Source organism: Mauremys reevesii, linkage group 2 (assembly GCF_016161935.1).
Source record: "Mauremys reevesii isolate NIE-2019 linkage group 2, ASM1616193v1, whole genome shotgun sequence".
In the NCBI taxonomy this organism is placed as follows: domain Eukaryota; kingdom Metazoa; phylum Chordata; order Testudines; family Geoemydidae; genus Mauremys; species Mauremys reevesii.
The window spans coordinates 144,486,893-144,511,479 of NC_052624.1; the positions used below are offsets into that span (position 1 = coordinate 144,486,893).

At 45.6% G+C, this 24,587-nt stretch overlaps 1 protein-coding gene across 8 annotated transcripts in view; it reads right to left on the bottom strand.

Annotated features, from left to right (window-relative positions):
* The window catches only part of OGDH (oxoglutarate dehydrogenase), a 95,954-nt gene that overhangs the window by 35,864 nt on the left and 35,503 nt on the right, over positions 1-24,587 (bottom strand). For 3 of the 8 annotated variants that reach the window (XM_039521376.1, XM_039521378.1, XM_039521377.1), the window contains exons 3-5: positions 18,156-18,344; positions 11,518-11,620; positions 2,188-2,232 (exon numbers count right to left, since the gene is read on the bottom strand). In XM_039521376.1, coding sequence (XP_039377310.1) covers positions 2,188-2,232; positions 11,518-11,620; positions 18,156-18,344 — 337 coding nt within the window. The other 5 variants (XM_039521373.1, XM_039521374.1, XM_039521375.1 and 2 more) reach the window with 5 other exon arrangements.

The window sequence follows — 24,587 nt, forward strand, 5'->3', positions numbered from 1 at the left end:
GAGTTTTGTGAAAAGCCACCTGCCACTTGGAAACTCTTTGGTACTAGGCTGGGGCCCTCCGAGCCTGCCTGCCACACTGGCAAGGGGAGCTCCCCATAGGCTGGGAGAGAGGCCTTTAGCTGTGGACGGGCTTCCCCCCGGCCACATCCCGGAACCCAACAGGACACTAACAAGAGAAGAGGGTGAACTACAGGCCCAGGAGATAGAGGCGGATCCCTTTAGGGGTCCCGACAGCTGCTAGGTGTGTGCAGGCTGTTTGCCTCCTCTTGCTCTTTGCAAGGTGATGGCTCACCCACTCCTTCATCCTCCACTCTAGAGGATGGGGGCTTGGGGACACCTGGCCGGGGTGGCGAGTTGTATGGGCCCCTGGGGTCCGTGCGCCAGTAATATTCAGGGCCCTGGGGCATGGCTCCACCAATGTTTGGGGGCAGGTCTCTCCCTTGGCATCTCCTGGCCCTGCCTGCTGCCCCTAGGCAATTTAAGAGAGCCCAGGGGCCCCGGCTGCTGCCCTCACCATCGGCAGCACAGCAGGGCTAAGGCGGCTATCTGCCCACCCTTGCTCCGTGCCACTCCCAGAAGCGGCCAGCATGTCCCTGTGGCCCCAGGAGGGACGTGTGTCTCCGCGCGCTGCCCCAGCCCCGACTCTGCAGCTCCCATTGGCAGGGAACTCCAGCCAATGGGAGCTGCGGGGGTAGTGCCTGTGGGCAGCAGCATGTAGAGTCCCCTCAGCCCCCTGCCTAGGAACTGCTGCCAGAGGGGTGTGCAGGTCCCTTTCGGGAGCTGGCCAAGGTAAGTGCTGCACCCCTCACCCTCTCCTGCACGCCAAGCCCCCTCCAACACCCAAACTCCCTCCCAGAGCCTGCACCCCCTCCTGCACCCAAACTCCCTCCCAGAGCCTTAGGCAGGTGGGGGGAGGGGGTGAAAGAGAGAAGAGAGAGACTTGGACCTGTTCTGGGTACCACCAAAAATTACACAAACTTGCTGCCCCTGCACAATGGGACTGCAGTTACAGATTCAGGTTTCTGAGCTTCCCTTGACTTTTTGCTTTAATTTTATGGTGGCTACGTGAACACAAGGATCAACGTTCAGGGTTGTTTTCAGACCTTTGTTTCTCTGCTCCCTTGCTATGCTCCAGTTTTTGTATTACTGTTGGTATTTATAGAAACCAAAGATCAATTCATATAACTGGGTGTGAGGGTGTGGATTAGGGGCAGAGTTCGCACACAGGCAGTTTAGATCTAGGTCAGATGCAAGTCAGGAGGGCGAGATTCAAGGATCTAGTGACAGCAGGAAAAAGGAATATACTCAGTCTGTAGGCGGGCACATCTGATTGTGGGCTGTTCCCAGCCACACAACTGGGACGAATTCCCTTGCTACTCACCCCCATGCTTCTCCATGTCACCGCATGTAACCTGTAGAACAGGACTATGAAGAAGCACACAGACACGGTCCAATGGCAGTACAGTGTGGTCGGGCTCTCCCTAACCTTTCTATTTATTCGCTATACAGGGTTATTTTATTCTAAACACAGAGATCATCTCTTTAAAAACACTGGCCCAAAATCCCCCAGTTTGGATTCCTGGAAGTAGGCCGTTTCTTTAGGTGCTTGATTTTTCAAATCTGCCAAGCATATGGAAGTCAATGGCAACACAGACGCTCGGCACCTCTGACAGACTGTTTAGAGGCTGAAACTTAGAAGGGCCTGACCTTAGGTGCCCAACAGGGAAAATTGGCCTCCATGCACAATAACAATTCAGATGAAAGCAAAGTGGACCTAGTAATATGAATGTTATCTGGTCAAAGAAAGGTAGGTGCATTGAAAGCTACCCAACTATTATGCCAATTCAAAACAGGTTGTAGGCTCTAGAAGATATCAGGGATACCAGAGAATGATTGAGCACAATGAAATAGGATTTCTGGCAAGCCAGACATGCAAGTGGACAGTATGGAAAGCACCTGAAAAAACTCAGGATTAAAATAAGTCTATGCATGTTGGCAGCATCACTAACCAAGCATTTAGCTCAGGCACTGTTATTCAGAGAGAAATTAAAAAACGATACAAAACACTTGACACTGTTGATGAAACATGGAAGGGTTTTGTAACTTTACCCGCTCTGCACATGCCCAGAATAACCTATTCAAAGAGTCCTGAACTCCAGAAGGGTTAAAGGCTCATTATTTGCATACCTCCTACTGTTAGCAATCTCAGCCGCTCCTTGAACACTGCAAGATCTGGGAGGGGAGGGAAAGGTGGGATGCAGAAGGGAGAAGACAGAGAGATGCAGTCAAAGTTAGTAAAACCAGAACTGTGAAGAGAAGTCATGGAAAGCACAAGTTAAAAAAATAAAATAAATAAAAGTATTCAAATATGGTCAAAACCACCTTAGGAGGGAAGGCTTAGAATGGAGGATGACTACGCATTATACTGGGGAAGAGATCCATGAGGAAATCCTTCAAAAGCCAGCTGCAAAGAGGGTGCAGGTGAAAGTGAGGGGTGTCACTGACACTGGGGAGCAATTGAGCTGCATGGTTTGAGATCTCCTCTTATTGTTCCCCTAAACGAAACATGCACATGAGAAGATTACAGTACATCGGCATGTAACAGCAGCCAGGAGTCTGACAAAGCTCTGGAAACCAACTCTGTCAAAAGTCGTTGTAGAAGCATAAAGCCTCGTGGGGAGGTATCATACGCAGAGTTCCAGACGCTGAACATGAGACCTTGCCCTTTCTTCACAGCTAGTTTATCATGCTGGGAATTGTTCTGCAAATGCCAGAGTTTTGAATGCCTCAGCTCCGATCCTTGCTGCTGGCGGGAGATAGGATTTTCAAGGTCATCCCTAAAGAGCAACAATGGATTTGCTGACAGCATTCAGCTACAAGGAAACTGGATGTAGAGCCACAGTGCAGCTACCTCTGCAACATCAGTGCAAGGCACAGACAGAGGAGAACAGGTTCTCTGCACGCTGACAGATGCAGGGATGCACACCTGTCCTTATGGGGACGATGTTCTGATCACTGTCTTTGCACTGACTCAAGTCTGCCCTGTGTATAAATGTTATTAAAGGCTTGCTCATTTAATGGAGAGCCACGCATGCAAAATGCCTTGTTGTTTCTGACACTGGCTGTGAGCATGCTGGATGGAGTCAGACATGCTGGGGACACAGGCAGTCAATACGCTGGACTCCAGCGCAGGATGGGCTACAGCTGGTTAGCAGTGCCAAAGCTCCATTTGTGGGTTAGAAAGACTGGAGGCTCAACCATTTTCATAGCATGGACCACATGTGAGACACCTCTCCTCCCTTTGGCTGTTCCACAATGCCCCGAGGCAATGGCTTGCATGGAGAACAGTGAAGTATGCAGTGTGGTTTTTAGCCGTCTTAATGACATTTTAGCAGCCGGAAAGGAGGTGAGCCAGCAACAGGTGAGCAGCCAGCTCTCAGTAGATTACAGTCTGGGAACCTCTGCAGCAGAAAATGTGGAGCATAAACACCCAGTGTGAACTGGGAAGGCTAAGTTCACAGCTCTCTCAGTGAGAAAGGAAGCAGTGCACTTCCATATAGGAGATCTAGGCAGGACTGGATCTGACCAATGTGCTACTGAAACTTACTGGCTTGTGGAATGAGATTTTCAGGCAGAGAAAACATTCAGGCACACCAGATTTACCCATCCATTCATACTCCTGATCAGAGAGACCACACCTCCCTCAGCCCATCTCTTCTAATCACTCGTGAGCTTGCTGAACTACTCCACGTGATCGCCTGGTCATTTCAGAGCTAGAGGGTGGATGCCACTATCTTTTACTTACATAAGATCAAGGAACAGCAGCATATGTTGGCTTGTGAGAGAGGTCAGAGCCTGAATGATTACAAGAACACAGATAGATGCAGGCTCAGGACGGTCTATTCCATGCAACTCTTTTCAGGTTTGCTTTAACATGCTTTTCCAAAAGGGCATTTGGACCAGGAATAGGAGCTGCTCTACAATTTGACAACCCAGAGGGGATGTGTAGGACAGCATAAAATGCTTACGCCAGATTAAGCAGGTAAAGCCAGGCCTGGATATAACAACTATCAGGGAGTTATCAAGAAGTTATAGTGGGGAGGAAAGGGTGCTGTGGGGGTGGGGTGTGGGGGAGAAGAACTGGTTCAATGTCTGAGTACCCAAGTTAAAGCAGGGGAAGGAAGGCAGCAGTTTGAGAAGGGGAGGAAGGTTTGGGAGTCTCTGGTTACAAATAATCCTCTATGCTGCCCAGTGATCACATAAGCAACACAGAAGATCAATCTGGGTTTGGGAAATCACCTGCTTGTTGAGCCTCTTGGAGCTAGATTTTGAAGAGGAAGGCGCAACAGGGCCACAAACACCACTGATGAACAACCCATCCAGGGGCACAAACGGGCTGGCTGGCTCACTTGCTGTACCTTGATTTCAATATGTTCCCCCCCACACCTCCCCCTGCCCTCCTTGGCATCTAGCACAGGGTGGAATCTGCTGTGAAGACTCAAGGCACACCTTGGGTTTTAATAGCTAACATGGCTCTCTTTGTATCACTGTCCATCAGATCCATTACTGGCAGCAGGGAGTTAGGCTGGAATTTTCGAAGGAAAATAAGGAAGTTCAGCACCCACACCCCACTAACATTCCAGAGAAACTGGATGCTTAAGTCTTTCTGGAGATCCCAACCTCAACCTTCTTCTCACACAGGCCTCAATACCCTTACACATTTCTCGTCATAAATGGGGTCACATTGCTTAAGTCAAAAGGAGTTTCTGAAAGAGCAGCAATAATAGCAAATTGCTAAATAAAAGCCATTTGAAAAGCAAGAGATCAGTTTCGGAAACTGGCTCTGTGCTACTCCCCTCTTAATTACAGCATACACCCAACAGTATCTTGTACCCAAGCTATTAGCTGCAGAACTTGTACTAAAGCTGATCTCTATATATTTCACTGCATGGACGTTGAAAGCAGATCGTGTCACCAGGACAAATAAAAATCACTGAGTAATTAACCATTCTGCTCGTTAACTGCAGCCCAAGTGTCAAGAAACCATTTTAACATAAAACCGAGCAGGATTTGCTTAGAAATTAGCTTCATATGTGATAAACAGGCTACTGCAGAACCCAGGCCAGTGACCAGAATATTTGTACTTGCCTTGCTGGTGACTCAAAGTTTGCAAAGATCAAGTTGTAAGAGAAGGCCTAGGTGTTCCTCCTCCCTCTAATGATCCCTGAGCTACCAGCCAGTGAACAGCATTGGCAGAGAGGTCTGCTAAGTGCCCCCCCAGTGGCAAGAGTAACAGCACATGATCTCCTGATACTAGTATAGCATTTCCCCACAGTCAAAGCACTTTACTAACAGTATATAGGTCGCAGCAGTCCTGAATGCCTGGCAAGTATTACCTCTAGATGAGGAAATGGAGGCATAGGTGTCTTTGCCTAAGGCCAGGGGGTACCAGTGCTGAAATTGGGATTTAGATGAATGATAACAGTAAATGTGAAGGATTCAGTTTCTCAGTCCTACATCATCCTCTCATGTAAGGCATACATAGGGAAAGGCATTAAACCAAGAGACACACAGACCCCTATTCTCCTCCCCACCACCCACTTCAGTGATTCATACTGCTGTAAGTGAGATCAGAATGAGGCGCACAGATTCTCACTCCTGGAAGAGAGGAAGAGGAGTGAGGGATACCTCAGTAAAAACAGAGGTGGCCAGTACGCAGCCGACAGGTTACACGGCCAGACATGGCCCACGGTGCTCTGCGGTTGCCCTCAATTTTATTCTAGAGGTTAAAGGTCCAGCTGTGTAATGAGACTGGACTGCTCTGATCAAAGTGGTATAATGCACTCTGGGTCCTGTAATCTCCACAGTTCTACATCTCTACACGCCTGGGGCTTGTGGCAAGATGCCAGCCTGGCTCTTGATTAGGCAGCTGTGGATGCCCTGGAATAGCAGAGCAAGGCAACCTCTTTACTTGTCCCTAGATTATATCATGCGCCAACATCCATCCAACCTGAATCTCAGTTTTCAATACAATAATTTTGTGAATTATTCTGTTTTTAGTACCTCTCCTCTGTTTATAGCAGAGAAGTCTGAAGAAGGGGAAATTATTGCTTTCTGACTCTGCACTTTGGCATCTGAAAAACATCTGTTTTTGTCCTATTTCTTAAGAAGCAACTTTGTTTACTTGCTTGGGCAATGGCAGCCCGAATGGGTGGGGCTAATTAGGGAATGGTGAGTAAACGAAGCTGCATAGCTGGCAGATCAGTTGTATCTTTTTGTCAGTCACCACTTTTTTTTTTTTAAGCTTTAAAAACACTGACTGCACAAGAGCTTTTTAGCTTGCCTTTTCAAAATCTAATACAATAGGCCAGGGCTGTGTGTTAATTTGCACCTCTTCAAACCCACTGGTTTCAGATTGAACTCAGCAGCCACATATGGCTTTTAGGATGGCAAAGATCTGAACTAGCTTGGCTATGGTGCCACATCAGAACAAAATCCTCATCAATCCAGACCCATTTTCTGGCTCTGAAGATTGTCACCAGTTAAAAAAGGAAATCCAAGCAACACTGCTGACCAATGATGTAGGATTTTGGAGCTGGGTTTGACGCAGTCTCGCATATAAATGTTGTATCTAATGAGATTCCAAGTGCTCCAGAGAAGGTCAGGTCAGCACTTGCAGTACAAATATATGTACTGGATGTGTCCTCTGCTGTACCTGCCTATGGCATTGTCACTAATATTTTCCTATGGGCGCTCTCATTCACAAATGAGAGCGTGTTTGTTTCCAAGCTAGTATTGCTGAGTTTTGTTTTCCCATTAACTCATCTGCTGCAGAAGGCCCTCCATTGGGCCTCAGGCCTGCTTCTCTGAAGTCTGCAATGATTTACCTATTTTGGTAAAACAGATCACACCCCTAGCCAAAAGTTAAATCAGTACAAGAACTGTGCATAGCCCAGTTCCTTGAGACTTTTGTTCTGGGGAGAGCTTTCAGATAGTCATAAATAAACAAAATTCATGGTGTAGATGGGATGGTCTAGATATGCTTAATCCTGCCTCAGTGCTGGGGATGGACTACATGACTTCTTGAGGTCCCTTCTGGCTCTACATTTCTATGATTCATCTCAACAAATGAGATAGAACTGCCCCACCAAAGCCATTACGATGTTCATTCTGACTCTTCTCTTGCTCCCATTTGTAACTTCACACTGATGTTGGTGTGATTAGTGCCATGTATTCAGCATTATGACTTCATGACAGGGTCAGACAATCCACACTGCCCTGACAAAGGAAAACGCAGCACAGAGAAACACTATGCCAGATTATCTCCTACACCGTCAGCACCAGAGAATGGAGGGAGCATTAGGTAACCAGCTACAGCTCCCAGACCCTCCAGCACCATCACCACCTGGAACTGCCAATAAGCAGCTCTAAGTTGCACCACAGATGTAGGGTCCTTAATGGAACCCACAGTCTGCACCAGTGAGGGAACCAACAAAGTGAGCTCTGGCATGCTCCTTCCCTCCTCACTACACTGATGGTGGGCCAGGTGCAGACAGGGCTCAGATCAAGCACATCTGAGCCAGCAGAGAGCCCCCCTATACCAGAGGAAATTTCTGCAGGTCAGTTGCAGCCCATTCCCAGCTGCATTGCATGGCCTGAGCAGCCACATTTGATCCCAATACAGCATTTGGCCCACACACCAAGTAATGCACAGTACATTTCCCCACTCCACAGCCCTCTGCTTAGAGCTAGTGTCAAAGTCTCTCTGTAGAAAGGAATCCTAGACATTTGCTTTGTAGATTTAGTTTCCTCCCCTGCATCACTAAATCCTCCACAAGTCTCCCTGGGTTGCTCTTCACCACTCTGGTTTGAATCTCTTCTAAAGAGAGCTGAACTGAAATTCTTGCCAGGTTAAGCACTTGAGGACAGATGCTCATTTAGGTCTGGCCTACCCCCAGATTTTGTACTGGTATAAACTAGGTTGGCTTGGGATGCATGTTTTTTTAAACTGATCTAGTTATACAAGTAAAATCCCTAGCATGGTTGTATATTTGTGTGTATTGTGTTTTAACTACTTAACTATATTGGCACAGTTAAAACAGTACATCTTGTGTGTTTAGATAAGGCCTTTGGCTCCTAAATGAAGGGACCAGCTTTTCAAACACATGCCAGTTTAGCTGCTGGGCACAGCGGTCTTCTAAAAGTCTGTTCTCTCAAGCATAACTAGATTATACCTGTTAGTAAGACTATTTCTTCCTCTGGAGTCTTAGCCGATGCACATCTGCTCACAGCTACGCCAGCTAACTTCATTTAGAACTTCCTGACAGATTAGATTCCTTCACAATGAGTTTTAACTGCAGCAGGGAAAGCTGAGACACTCAAAGACAAAAGTTCTACAACATTCTTATTGGCTTCTTATCTTGTTCTTGAACAAGGTTAGGATTTTATTCTTGACAGATTTTCACAGAATGCAGGAACTCTTCAGCAGACATCTGTGTTAGTGCTTACTTTTCTCTTGTGCTTGCTGACCCATCCAGTGTTCCTACAGCCTTTCCACTGTCCACAGCACTGCTCCTGCTTTTAGATCTTGCAATGCTCATTTGGGGAAGACATCCAGTTTTAAATTCTTTTTATTTAATGAAGCAAACACTCTGATCCTGGTGAGGACTGTGCCAGAGCAGAACAACCTGTGTTTAACCGGATGCTCAGATGTACTGCTGTACTTCTCGTATCCGGAATCTTTCCGCACATGGCTGAATTTTACAGCCATCCTCTTATTTAATGACAAGTTCCCTTTCAAATTCATGTAGCAACTGTTTCCTTGATAGGATGAGAAAAATGCTGTAAATAGTAACCCTGCTAATGTTGAAAATCTTATGCAGCTTTTTACACTGATCTTAGTAAAGACCGGGGGAAAAGATGTTAAGAACAAGATTTCAAAAGTAACTGGTGACTTTGGGTGTTATGTTTAGAAAACATGTTAATACATCCCCAAGTTTAGTCAGGGTCCAGAATCAGCAGATAGCCTACATACCACTTAAAGTCTCAGGATATGTCTTAAACTGGTGCATACAGGTAGGTTTTGTGCTGGCTCTCAATTTCTCCCTTAATGGATTTCAGCCTGCTCGGCTTCAGCTCTATTCTAGCTCATACATCAACAGAATGTTACTAAACAAGTTAAAATGTGTTTTCTATCAGTACTGCAAAGCTGGCGAGCTGAGAATAAGAGCAGAATCCCAACAGAAAACACAGTTTTGCATCTAAAATGAATAGACGTGCTTGAACCTGTGAGGCAGAAACCTACTATGCCTTTAAACACAACGCATTTTCCAGATTAGAACAGTACGCAGCTCAGTGTTAAATTTAATTTAGTTCTCAAGAAGTTTCTTCCTTTTAGTGCTGTGATATGGGGCCCAATTCTCACCTACACTAATGCCCCTTTGGGCCACTTTGGCAGCATAAAAGTTGCCTCAGAGGGCAGAAACAGCCTTATGAGAATATTGAGCACAGAGGCCTCCCCAGCTGGTGTACAACCTAGTGTAAGGGTCTGTACTGGCCCATCTCTCAGACATCCCCCCAGCTGTAGGGGGTGCATTGGAATCATGGCCGTAACACACTCACTATGACTATTCTTTGCTTTCCAGGGCTTACAGGAAGTAGAGCTTAAAATTAAAGCAGCACAAGGCTGTTCTAATTTACATGAGGGGCTGTGCAGGGTGCCACACAATCTCAGAATCCAGGGAGCACAAGATGTGGCTCAAAACCACCTTTACCCCCCTTGCTTCCACAAACATGGGCAGAGGACTAGAATAAGAGCCACCAAATGATTTTAAATGCTCATCAGCTGTTTCCAGTGATGCGGTTAGCAGACATCAGATTAAACATTCCTTTTCTTTCCTGGATCTGGACTCCTGGGAACTGACAGGCTAAGCCATCAACGTGAAGGGATTCCAGCCACAGAACTAGCTCCACCCAGAGTTCACTGGTCTTTGGGGCACAGACTCAGACAACTCTATTTAGATACGCATTTTCTGGACATTGGGCTGAGATTGCGAAAGGTTTTCCCTTGTTTGATGAATCTGAGTGTCTGAAATCAAGTCCCTCATTACTGCTCACTGACGAAGTCAGCACCAGCTAATACTGTTTGTTTTAAAGTTGTACTGGACTACAAGGGACTGAATGGCTAATGATAAACCTGAATACAAAATCGGACCCAAATGTCAAGAGCTCTAGGAACAATGAACGATTGTAGACAGGATTACCTGACCTTCATAGCTACAATGCAACTACTGCTTCAGTAATCCTGTATGCTTCAGCCAAGCCAAACAAGTCGATTTTTTAAATTATTTCCCCTTGCACACTTCTGAGTAGATTCCAGCAGCATGTTCCTGTTCCTATACTGGTAGCTGGACAAGACATCATCAAATACATTTACATGCACAATATATTCTGATCAGGTGTTTCACCCATGTCAGGGTTAGTGGTCATTACTCTTGCTCTAGTCTAAGTTAGAAGCATGCTGCTTAGGAGAGCTTACAGAATCAGGTTTATAAACCCTTGGAAAGCACCAGCAAGTTAAGAGAGAGCTCAGCCACCATAATCTAGACTAGAAGAATGGCAGCATACTACAGAGATCAAAATTAGACACTGCTGTGAGGTACTGGAATTTCAGCACCTTTGGGACAGAATGTCAAGTACTGAACAACACACACAGTCATCTGTGCAACATACATGCATCTTCCAACCAAAAGCACTGTATTTTCAACCTCTCTACTTAATATGGGAAGACATTCCAAAGCTTCCTTGTCATGATCACTAGCAGACAATTATTGGTCAGAGTTGAAACTGTGCATTCAACTTGTTTTAAAGTTCCACAGCAAGCCGAGGAACTAAGGAATGCAACAGCATTGTCACAAAATTAGCACCATGACATATGACTGTGGGTAATTCAAGAGAGATTTCTTTTTGACGGCACTATTCTTGCATGGAGAATACCAATAAAGCTCCTGTCTTCTCCAACCTGCTGAGGGCTACCACCATGCCCCCCAGAAGCAGCAGCAGCCTGTTGGCGAGAAAGCAGCAGTGCGCTTTGAAGATTCCAGTAGCAAAGGATGCTAAGGAAAGGAAGCATGAACACCCGTCTCCATGATACCTGTCTCCCCCATCACTTTACATTTCCACAGAAATGCAATTGTTTGCACCACTGGACTAGTCAGTCCACTAACAACTGCAATGTAAATTAACAAATGTTGGTAGGAGACGAGAGATAACATGGCTCCTAGCTCTACCACATGGCACAATACACGTCGACTAGGATAACTAGGAGTAGTAGTAGAACTTTTGCACTGCTGCTAGTCTGGTGAAGCCAATGTTTCACCAGATACAAATTTAGAACGTGATCATTACTAAGGAAACTTAAGACCCCTCTTCCTGGTGAAGCGCTCTATCTACAACAAAGCTGTGAAAGTGAGAGAGGAGCTCAAGCAATGCGGCACTAACTGCTCTCAAAGCCCTCACCCAGTTTGTCTGAGGATGTGATAATATCAGCTGGAACGCACGAGTCCAGATCTGCATCCAAGATTCCCAGTGGGTCGAGCTGTGCTACATGATGCCCTCGAATCTATGAAATGGGCCAGGAATGGAAAGGAAAGTGGATACCAAAAAGAGAGGGGGGAAAGGGAAGGGAAGGGATAAAAAAAGTTAAATTACATTCGAATTAATTTGCAGAGTAATTCTCACCGACGTTTGGAGAAACAGTTACTGGTGCATCATCAAAATTTACACAACTAATGCCGAGAGGATCAAGCTTTGCAATGTGGTGACCCCTGACCTGGAAGCAACAACACAGAACAGTTATTAAACAAGTTCATTAAAAGAGACACACATTTTCACATTCCACCTTTTCTGCAAAGCCACTGTACAAAAGGGATCCATTGCATGTAATAATGTATAAAAAAGTTGCCCATAAACATCACAACTTGTGTTTAAGAGCAACATGGAGTTTACACCATATACAAAGTTTATCAGCATGGCCCTGGAACTTCCCTCCACTGCTCCGCTCCATCCCCCTCCTGCCCCCCCGAGTTAACCACTATTAACTCCATTTTACAGTTCAAAGTAAGCTGTGGAGGGGATATTACTTAGACTGTAAGTGCTTTGGGGAAGGGATTATGTCTTCATGTTCTGCAGAGGGACTTTTGAGCTCTGTCAGATAATTTCTGAAAGCATTTCCTAAATAACAGGTCAAGGGATTGACAAGCATGACTTGAACACATGCCTAAGAGAAACATTATTAATAGTCTCCTGGTCCCAGTCAGATCCTAGGGCTCCCTTTCAACCCACAGTAGCTAGGACACAAGAAAGCAGATCTATTGTATGTTGTGTGGTTTGGTAAGTTGTTCTTATTTTGTTTCTGCTTGGATCACTAGGATGTCCTGGTTTCACATTTAAACAACATTTACAGTGTGAAGTTTTCCGGCTCAACACCAGATAGCAGCCCAGAAGGGTCACATGGTTATGTGATTTTCTCTACAGTGAAGAAATTTATAACACTGGGGGGCAAATTCAATATAGGCAAAGCAAAGATTTTCTTCTCTGCTGAAAGATTCTCGGAGATCAGAGAAGTGATCCCAAAGCAAAGAGTAGACCTACCACCACCTTGGATCTGTACAGGAGAGGCACTCGTTATCTTACAAGTTTCCAGAATTTAAGAACTCAACCATGACTATTTCTTGTAAGCATCATAGCACGTTAAGAGTCAGCTCCCAGGTTAATAATCCCAGGGGTCAGACTAATGCCAAGTTGGCTGGCAGGCTTAAATGTGAATGACTAGTTAGTGCAGAGAATATAGTCCTGTTGCATTGCAACAATAATTCAAAAGAGAAGGAGTTGCGGGTTGGATTGGGAGCACAAGAGCAGCTGGTAATGCTCCAAGACTGAAGTCGGGCAGGCACATCAGTTCAATGTCATAAATGGTTGACTGAACCAAGGAACAAGACTTAAACCGCTCAACAAGTTTAAGCACAGAAATAGCAAAGTGCTTCCAGCACAGAGGATGGTCCCAAGGTGAGTCTCAAATAGTTTAGTCTTCTTCATTCTAGCGTAGCCGCCACCTTACCACTGACACCAAGTTCCAAACTAAGCAGGATGTTACCCATCAAAGGCCAATATTACAAGTCAGGTTTGGAGCTCATCTTTCTAAAGAGCTTTAGGCTGTTAAGGAATAAGTATGGGCACCCAGATACCACAGCGAGGAGCACAGTATAGACACCCAAACAGAGAATTCTAAAGGCTGTGCAGACATTGGTTTAATTAAGGAAGTTTCTCAGTCTCTCTCTGGTCTATTACAGACTTTGGGCAGTTTTCTACTTATGTGAATTGTTGTTAGGTATTCTTCAGAAACAGCTTCGGGAGCTCTGCTTCTGATATCAGAAAAGCTTGGGAAGATATCACTCAAACTCAGGAAAGCGTTACTGATGGTTCGGATCTGGATATTGCTCACACGTGCAGAGAAACCCAACCCCACAATGAGAGATGTTATGCCAGATCAGAATTTAGTTTTTTGAATAAGTCTCATGCCAAACAGTTTCCTGCTGATGAGTTATGAGTTCTTCCCTCAGAAACCACTGGGGTCATTCCCACCAACTGCTTGCTCAGCTGCTGAAACTGAGTCAATAGCTTCTATTTTCAATATCTATAGTTTTATTCTCCAGCTAGAAAGCTGTTGTCCAGAAGCTGCAGATGGGTGTATCTATCTGTTTGGGCCTTAAAACACTGCTGTTCTTTATTCCACTGGTGTCAGCTGATTTTGAAACAGACCTGCTGTTTCAGTTAGGGGGCCTGGAGACAGAGTTTAATTTCTGAAAGCTAACTACAAGTTGAAGGCAGTATGTTGCCTGATCTTGGTGACCAGGCCTCTAGATTTTGCAGACATTTTGACTCCCTTCCTGATCAGCTTCCACTCTGAGTTGCAAGTTAGGATATCATATTTGCAGCTCCCACTCAAGTGTGGACCCAGTTATACAGATATAACACCACCTTACAGTGGTATAGCTTATTTCCTTTCCTGAATATAACTGTGGTGTGGTACCGCTTTAGCTATATTGGCATAGTTAGTGGTACAACATGGATGTATAGACAAGGCCTTAGTACTGTAAAGGATCCCAGTGAGGTTTAGGAAGTGATTTCTGTGGTTTAATCCGTTGAGGAGTCAGAATTTAGTGCTTGATATTAGGGGAAACTCACTCAGAAAGCGCTGAGCACCCGCATCACATGACCTCTCCAGAGTTATTGCTGATGAGTCCCCACAGTCTTGAATTAGAATACGAAAAATGTTCCCCTGCACCAGTCTGGGACCCACTCCCCACCCTTTGAACAGGCGTGTGATAATCCATGAGGATTGTCCTGTAATTGAAAGATGGAGAGATCCATTAGATCAACCACTTCAGCTTCTCAATTCATGCATGTCAAGGGATCTGGGGTTCCAATGCTGGAAATCTTGTTCTTTGGTAACTGAGAACAGAGGAGGGTCAGCTTGGCTGGTTATGGCTGTCAAACAGCTCAGAACTCAGAGCATCAGGAGATGGATTTGATAGTTGTCTAGTTTCTAACCCAAGTCCCAAATCCCTGAATGTGTGTGGGAGCTGGAAGAAATTAGTTTCCTTTTATCTCCTAGATTTAACACAAAGCAGCTCTGCAGTGCAGACATGCTGAACTGTGTAGGCAGCCATGAGAGCAGCAAGAGGTGGAATTCCACCTGAGTGGGTTGCATATGACTATTTCCTTCATTATAATCATACAAAGGCAGATTAATTTTTGTAATGGCTGGTAGAGGCTTGTTTTGAGGCAGGAAAACAATCAGATGCATAACTGCCGGTATGATTAGAAAGTAAAAGGCAGTTACCTTTTCCGTAACTGGTGTTCTTCGAGATGTGTTGCTCATGTCTATTCCACAGTAGGTGTGCATGCTTGCCAAGTGCACCGGTGCTGGAAGTTTTTCCCCTAGCAGTAGCCCTGGGGGGGCGGGTGCCCCCTGCGAACCCTGGAGTGGCCCCTGCCTGGTGCGGTGTAAGGGGAACTGCATGTTCCCCCCACTCTCAGTTCTTTCTTGCCAGACAACTCCAGCTGTGGGGAAGGAGGGCGGGATGTGGAATAGACACGAGCAACACATCTCGAAGAACACCAGTTACGGGAAAGGTAACTGCCTTTTCTTCTTCGAGTGATTGCTCATGTGTATTCTTCAGTAGGTGATTCCAAGCTGTATCTGCTGGAGGTGGGTAGGAGTTCACAAGTTCTCGGGATGGAGTACCGCGCCCTGCCAAACCCAGCGTCATCCCTGGTTTGGGAGACTATCGCATAGTGCGAGGTAAACGTGTGAACCGAAGACCACGTGCTGGCCCTACAAATGTCCTGAATAGGGATGTGGGCCACGAAGGCAGCCGACGAGGTCTGCGCCCAGGTCGATGGTCATGCCACGACCAACTGCGGTACCACCTTCAAGACAAGGACCGTTGGCGGTCCTGTCTGTGCTCACTCCATGAAGACGAGTGGTGCCGGGAGTCCTGATCGGATGGCACCCATCCAGACAGTCTAGCTGGCGTCGAGGGTGATCCACATGGACTGAGCCCTGTACCATCACTGGGCAGCGAGTGGTGTCGGGAACGTTCCCTCGACCGAGATGGCGGTGACTGCGGTGATCCCAGCGGCGGCTTGCCTCTGGAGCGGTGTGCCGGGGTCAGGACCAGCGCCAACTCCTTCAGGATGGCCCAGAGTCTAATGTCCCTTTCTTTTTTGGTCCAGGGCTTGAACGACTTGCAGATCCTGCACTTTTCGCTGATATGGGTTTCTCCCAAGCAGCGCAGACGGTCTGCGTGCGGGTCACTCCTTGGCATAGAATGCCTACAAGAGCCGCACGACTTAAATCCTGGGGCATGCCCTGGCCCGGCTCACTAACTAACTAAACGTCACTGAAAACTAAACTGACTACAGGTACTGCTGAACGAACAGTTCTGGGGACAAGCGGCAGCAAGACTAGAGCTAAGCAGTTCCAATGCACCTTCACTGGCGGCAAGAAGGAACTGAGGGTGGGGGGAGGCACCACTCCAGGGGTTGCTGGGGGCGCTCCCCCCCATGGGTACTGCTAGGGGAAAAACTTCTGGCACCAGTGCATGTGGCGAGCACGCACACCTACTGTGGAATATACATGAGCAAATCACTCGAAGAAGAAACCACCATTCCTGCCACTACGAAACTCAGCAGTTTCTTCTTCCCCTATAATTAATTTGGAGATATTCCAGTTCAATCCCGTGTTTAAGATGGTAATTGCCTCGTGCTTTTAAAGAGGCCATATGTCACCAACATCTGCTTTATCTGCCAGGCTCTGTAGTCCTTTCTTTAAGGGCTTCTCTACATGGGAAAGATATCCTGGCACTACTTTACTAGAATAGTTATACCAGTATAACTCACTGTGTGGACACTCTTATTCTGCCATTTCAAAGGCTGTGACAGGGAGAGAAAAGGAAGAAATGGGGATTTGATATTCACCAGTAATTGGATTTAAAAAACAAAACAAAAACAAAACCCACAATAATCTCAGGCTGGACTACGTACACACAACTAAAATCCAAGTATTTCTCTTTGGTTTGCCTGCTTATTCTACAAACCAAGAATGGGCAGACATTGGGTTTAGCTGCTAACATGAATTAGCATTGGTACTGAGGGAAGTAGAGTGAAGTGGATGATTCTACCATACAATCAGGGATGAGATTGAAGACCATCTACAGCATATTTCAACTTGACCTTGAGCGACGGCCTGACTTTTGGCATAGAACCAGTGCCTATGCATTACCAAGCAGGGTATGAGCTAAATACTGCAAACTTGACCTCTTGTTCCATGAGCATGCAAGGCCCAGCAGTTGGGAGATGGTGAGACACGAGTTAAGAATAAAGAGTTCTGAACGGTAATGAGCAGTTTTGCAAACCTGCTCCAGGGACTGCTAATAAAGGGGATGGCACAATGTGTGTGGAGTTGAGGGGATGATCAGATGAGATTACTTTCTTTTTGAAGTGTATAAATCGTGAGAGACTTGTCCACAATAAAAGATCACAGGCCTGACAAAGTGGAGAACAGTTAAAAATGTATGAACCACCCTCAGCAGCAGCATAGGAAACCACTAAACCACAACATAGGGTAAATTTAAGAGCATCTTGAGAAAAGACAGCCTCTGCAAGGAAATCAGAAGCAGCGTAGATTCCATAGTTCATAGATGTTCTCTCCAAGAGAGGATGCCTGCTCCCCTTGACAGGTTGATTTTTGGCATCAAGCTTTGTATTGATCCGAATGTTTCAGCCAGCATATTTAAACGTACTTAAGTAGCCAGCGACAGCATGGCCTCTTCCTAACTGCAGATGAGAAATGTATCCTGGATTTTTATTTTAGGATATCAGGGATTAATCCTGGAAGTATGTTGGAACACTGGAGACAGAGTTGTTGCACAGCAGCACGTTTTATGCTAGGAATGAAGTGGGAGAGGCATTATTGTTAAGAAGTTAATTCTAGAAACTAATCATCAACCCAACAGTCAGGGGTGGGCAAAGGTTTGTCTCTTGTTTTGCAGTTGATGGGATGGGGTTAATAACTATCTTAGCTGTAATAATCACTTTATTTGGATAAAAACAATGGTTTTGGCTCTCCTATTATCTAGGAAGTGTCAGCTAATGCATCCTCCCAATAGATCAGTGGCTTGCAGTTAAAATTAGGTAGATTTTACACACAAAACAGCAAGGAAACATTCTTAAGCTATACTTACCATGTAAATGCAACACAGAACAGCCAGAACCACGGAAGCCTTTTCCAGCACCCCAGGGTAACAGGTTTAGTTCCACCGGTAGTTCAGAAAAGTGACACAGCATGCAGTTTGCTTACCCAGTCACCAAAATTCTGCATGTGAGTTCAGGCAACAACCTGAATAGTAACAGGGCTGATTCTTCATTATGCTGCCCTTTGTCTAGGAGGCACTGGCACCAGTGCAAGGCAAGTGGCAATGACTATACAAGCTGCAGGCAGTCAAGAATCAGGCCCTGTGTCTTTAAAAAGGAGCAAATCCTGAACTGAAGACTGGTATCCATTCACCACCACCACACAAAAGTGTTCTTACCTGATATGCCCTGATAAGAGATTGCACTGCAAGATGATCGTCCACTAGTTTATCTACATTCGGCTGTGCTTGAACCAGGGACTGTGCTTGCGTCAGTGCAGACAGGCTGGTGCTCAGTGGAGGGGGGCTTTGGTAAGCAGTACCTGGAGCAGCTCCAGCATTGGCATTGCGAAAGAATATGTCCCATGACTAAGGAGACAAAAGGAAAAAGCAGAGTGATAGATCCATTGCACAAAAATTCAAAAGCATTAAACTCCATCCCAGACCTTGTCTACACTAGCATCAGGACTGCTCTACATTCAAAAGTTAGGTCGACCCAGCTACATCGCTCAGGGGTGTGAAAAATCCACACACCCCTTAATGATTAGTTAAGCCAACCTAACCTCTAGTGTAGACAGGGCTGGAAAAAATCTTCTATCAACTTAGCTACTCCCTCTTGGGAGGTCAGGGGAGAGGGAAGGGGTGCCCTGACTACACCAACAGGAGAACCCCCTCCTACCGGCATGGGCAGTGTCCACACTGAAGAGCTATAGCAGCACAGCTGCAGCTGTGCCACTGTAGTGTTTCAAGTGTAGACAGGCTCCCAGGAGCCTAAAATCTCCCACTTTTTCACAGTTGCAGCTGGAGAATCAGATTTGATGGCCAGAAGGCACCATTGTGGTAGTGTAGTCTGAGCCCCTGCATAAAAGGCCGACCATATGACTGCCCTGAATTAATTCCTGCTGCAAGTCCAATTGCTGTGCATGAACTAGAGCATATCTTTTAGAAAGACATCCAAACTTGATTTACAAATTTTCCATTGAAGCAGAATCCACCACAATTGTTGGCAAGTTGTTCCAACGATCAGTTACTCTGATTGTTAAAAATACATGCCTTATTTCCAGTTAGAATTTGTCTAGCTTCAACTTTCAGCCATTGGATTCTGTTCTACTTTTTCCCTGCCACACTGAAGAGCCCTCGTGACATTATACTCCATATTCTTTATGAAAATATGCTTGTGATAGGAATATGACATAACTAAGATGTACTTTAAGCAAGATGGGCCTTGTAAGGTATCATTGGATAGGTGATGATTTACTGAATATGATTATCCTATTTGTTTGCACATATCATGTCTGTATCTGAAATTAGGAATATTGACTACGTATCTATATTTCAACCGTGTTACTTTGGGAGACGCCCCCTGCTAACGCTTCAGGTACAACAATGAAAAAGCCCGTGATGGCCTATCAGCAAGAGACAACGGACTGTAAAAGAGCTTAGTCTTCCTGTGAATGTGTGGGTCAGCCTGTGAAGAATGGCTACAGGGGCCCTACAGAGGCATGTAACCATGTCACCTGATACTGGAACCCATCTCGAATTCTGTACTTTTCCACGAGAAGCTGGGGGGCAGGGGTCACACTAGGAAACAAAAGACGTGGGGACCAAGGTAATCCAGGTTGTGAGTTCTACCCTGCTATCCCACCCAAGATGAATGCAGGAAACAACTAAGACTGAACTGGGGGAAAGAACTAGACTCAGGCTGGAAGGGCGTCTGGCCTGTGAAGATTATTAGAATCAGAACTTACATGTAACCAGTTTCTTTAGTGTATTAAGCTTAGTTTGCAGGCTCTGGTTTATTTTCTTCATAATCTGCCTTGTTCTGTCTGCTACCTCCTTAACTACTTAAAATATACCTGTTATAGTTAATACATTTATTTCTAGTTTACAATATAACCCAATTTATGTGATTTCTAACTGGGGCACGGGGGGTGGGGGGAGAAGTTGTGCATACCGTCCTCCACATTGAGAGAAGAGGCGAATTTCATCTTATTCTGAGTTTGTACTCCAAGGGGTGGTGGACATCTGGGTTCTGTGGCAAGCCCCTTAAGCTGAGCCTTCTCAGAGCAGATCTCTGTCTCTCTGTGCAGCAGGGTGTGGCCCTGCCTGTGTGCTTAGCTGGAAAAGGCTGGGGAGCCTAGCCTAGCAAGACCAGGTAAAAAGGGGGCCCAGGCTGGCAGAATAGTCAGCTCAGCACACCAGGTGACGTCCCAGGGTGTCCAACCCATCACACCTCTCTTATCAAATTTCTGTTCCCCACGCAAGTACTTACAGACCGCTCAAGTCACCTCTTAACCTTCTCTCCGTTAAGCTAAAGAGATTGAGTTCTTTGACTCTTTCAGTCTAAGGCAGGTTTTCCAATCCTTTAATCATTCTCATGGCTCTTCTCCAAACCCTCTCCAATTGAACAACATCCTTGAATTTTGACACCAGAACTGGACACAGTATTCCAGCGGCAGTCACACCAGAGCCAAACACAGAGATAACAGAACCTCTTTACTCTAGAGACTAGTCTACATTCTTGCTACCTTCGTGGCAGCCAACAGTGATGAATTTTAAGGCATTGGGGGAGGAAGAGACACAGCTGCCTCATGACCATGCCCCACCCTAGAGGCCAAGCACACAATTTAAGACTTTAAACATTAACAATGCAGACTTGCTAACATTTAGCAATTAATGAATTCATAGATTTTTTTTCCAACACAGCTCCACATGAATGGCACACATTGCATAACTGGGACAAATCCCACCTCCACAACATATTTAAGGTAATTATGTATACAATTCACAGAAAGTGGAGAGGGCAAGAGATGGCATTGACAAGGTCCCTGCCCCAAGATCTTAAGTACTCTGTGACAAAATGAGAGACCATACAACGCACCAGATAGAATCAGCATGAGAAAGGAGAAGAGTTACAGTAATAAGGTTACACAATTACTATACTCTGGTATGAGCTTATAAACTATATGCACATATATATATTTTCAATAGGATAATTCACTTGTGAGTAACATGGAAGTAGCAGGCGTATAGGAGGAATGAATGGTAGAGCCAAATCACTCAGGGGGATATTTCCATACACAGGGGTAGAGATTGGAATGAAGTTTACTACATTTAACCCGTTCTTTACGGATTTAAGGTTCAAAACCTGGTGGGAGGGAGAAATTTTAAGTTGTCTCCCACTTCAGCTCCCCTGCCCCCCTAAAAGCTGTGGGTGTGGGAGTGTGGTGGAGTGACAGTACTAACCACAAAGTTAGTGAGGTAAAAACTTTTATTGGAGCAACTTCTGTTGGTGAAAGAGACAAGCTTTTGAGCTAGAGAGTTCTTCAAAAGCTTGTCTCTTTCACCAACAGAAGTTGCTCCAATAAAAGATTTTACTTCACCCACCTTGTCTCTCTAGTATCCTGGAATTGACACAGCTACACCACCACTGCAGACAGCTCTGAGCACACACATTAGCTCATTGATCCTCAATCCTGCTCCAGTGAAGGTGGCAGATAAGCACTGCCCCCATTTTACAGCTAAGGAAACTGAGTCCTGAGGGTAAGAGTCTGATTTTTTGGATGCAGAGCACCTCAAGAAAGCAGGTCCGTCCCCCCCCCCCAGCAATTCAGAGGCAGGAATGGGAGAAGAACTCTGAAGTTCACAGCTCCCAGGTCTATGCAGATGCACTGCAAGCAGCAGTCATTCAAGCTGCCTCACACAGGCTGCTCTGCGAAGGTATCTCGATCTTGACCTGGTGGGGCACCTCTAAGAGTGAAGGGATAGATGGGCCTGCATGACTCATCTAATCCTAGTTCTCTCTTTGGAGGTTGCTAATGATGCACTCAGATACTGCAGGGATTTAGGCCACTTAGGTACCTAGATATAAGGCCATGTACAATTTGGGACAGTGGCATGGTACGAGGGTCAACTTGTTTTACAACAGCCAACAAAGAGCCATCCATTCATGAGGGCTTTGGTCACTACTGTGCTTTGAACCAGTGACCTAGAAGTTAGAGGAGGTCCCATCCTCTAGTGTCAGCTCTCTGCCCCACTCACTGTCAAGTTTCTGTTCAAATGGTTTTGTTCCTTTTAAAGGCAACCAGCATTTTCAAATGCTAGCCCTCACACCCTATGCTAGAAAGAAAACCAAACTAGCCACACACAGCAACTGTATCACAAGGTTATTGCAGGCATATCTGTATTTTACAGAGGAGTGACCAAAAGCTTGTCTGAAAGGATGGCCCTTCACTAAGAGCACTAAACTGAACAGATTACATGTGCATAATGGTCCCTTCTGGCCTTGAAGTCTATGAACCAGTATTAACAACAGTGGGAAGTTTATAAAGAAGAAACTCCTGTAAGATAAAAAGGAAGAACTAAAAAATACATGCGTCTGAGGAAGTGGGTATTCACCCACGAAAGCTCATGCTCCAATACGTCTGTTAGTCTATAAGGTGCCACAGGACTCTTTGCTGCTTTTTACAGACCCAGACTAACACGGCTACTGCTCTAATAACTAAGAAATAGTTCCGTAATGTCAGCTCTTGCTATTCTTACAAAATACAGTCTCATGGTTACAGTGTGGCAGTCATGAGTTCTGGGCCCCTTTGCTGACACTACATTTACGTGCTGTGTTACCACTGGCTAGTCACTTCCCTTCTCTGTGATTTCCTCTCTTCACCTCTGAAACATACATAGTATCTCCTGCACAGGGGGCCTTTGTGAGAAGTTTGTGAAGAGCTTTGAAATTAATCCTCAAAGGAAAGAAGAGAAAGGAGGGCAACGCGAAAGGTCAGGTTCGAAAAGAAGATGTGAAATGCTACCACACAGACCTTGCTACAACATGCAGTAGCTTTTATAGGGGTACATCTTATCCACCGCAGCACTTAAAGTATTGAACATAATTTTGGCTAAGACTAGGACAGCCTTCAGATCCATTTCAGTGCCTTTTCCGTTCAAGTGTCAGAAAAAACTGAGTTTACAGGTGTCAGGAAATAGCGAGTACTACTGAAAGCCAGAACACACACATCCAGGCTCTGCAGAAAGCAGAACAGGCTCTTCTCTGCTAGCAGGTGTTTTCCAGGGACTGGTGTTCTGCCAACACTGCAGCAGCTCTGCTCTGATCACATGGTAATGGGAAGCTATTTCCAGCAGTTCTGATTTACAGACTACCATTCACATGGCTCCACAAGGTGATAAATTTAGAAAGAGGTCATAATGCAGGAAAATTCACTTACTGATCCTGGTGCCAAAGTGTTCTCTCTGTATTTTAATCATGTTCATCAGGCATCAGCCTAGCCACTGTAAAAAGGAGGTAGGGCTATGAGACAGAGGAAGATTCTTAAATCAAGGCTTTTGGGGGAACCCTTTGTGTCACAGTGCCCATTCTGACACTTCTAGTAACTAATGTGGAACAATACCAAACTAGCCACACACTAGCCTGAGTCTGCAATGCTGACTGAGCAGAAACATATACCCTACCCATTTCTTTTCTTTGGATTTAAAAGCCATGGTGCTGTACAAATCTGATGAACTCTAGCAGTCTAATACCTATGTCTATTCTCCATACCTATGCTGATAAGCATCACTCTGGTCTGACAGCTACTTGTCACAGCAGTGCTAGGTACAAGGATTCTGAAACAAAGCAAACACGTTTAATCAATACCTGTCTTCATCACAGGAAGCTGCAGGGCTGGTCTACACTACGGGGGGAAATCGATCTAAGATACGCAACTTCAGCTACGTGAATAACGTAGCTGAAGTCGAAGTATCTTAGATCGAATTACCTACCGTCCTCACTGCGCGGGATCGATGTCCGCGGCTCCCCATGTCGACTCCGCTACCGCCGTTCAGGTTGGTGGAGCTCCGGAGTCGACAGGAGCTCATTCGGGGATCGATATATCGCATCTAGATGAGACGCGATATATCGATCCCCGAGAAATCGATTGCTACCCGCCGATACAGCGGGTAGTGAAGACGTACCCTCAGACACCACAATGGCTCAGACATTATAATGGTGGGTGTGGTTTAAGAATCTGAAGAGATAATGCTGCTTGTGATGGGAGGGAGTTTGTCTCTGTGCTTTGCTTTCCTACAGATTAGAAAAGCCTGAATTTTGAGACCAAAGAAAGGTCTGGGAAGGGGACTGAGAAATGGGGAGACTGCACCAGAGAGATTTCCTCCTCAGTTGACAGTATCCTGTGCTGCTGCCAGATTTCTCAAGACAGATTTAAATGTGGGACTCAGAGCAGGAAGACGACTCTGGTGGCTTTGGCTTTTGTCAGGTTTAAGGAGGAGTTTCCAATTGCTGGGTCTCAGACATGGGATGTCAAATTGATCTTCCCATTCAGGGGCTCAGAGGTTAGGAGAACCACCACATAGGTGGACATGAGCAACTTAAACACCCCCCCCCCCCGATCTGGCACTCTAACATTATTAGCTCTTAGATATTGCTTTTTCCATCATAGATCTTAAAGCACCTCAAAGGAGGTCAGCATCATTATCCCTATTTTACAGAAGGGAGAACTGAGGCACAGAGTTCATATGACTTGCCCAAGATCACCCAGTAGCGAATAGGAACCCCAAGTCTCGTCCATTGCTTTATCCACTAGGCAAAACAAGGGTTAT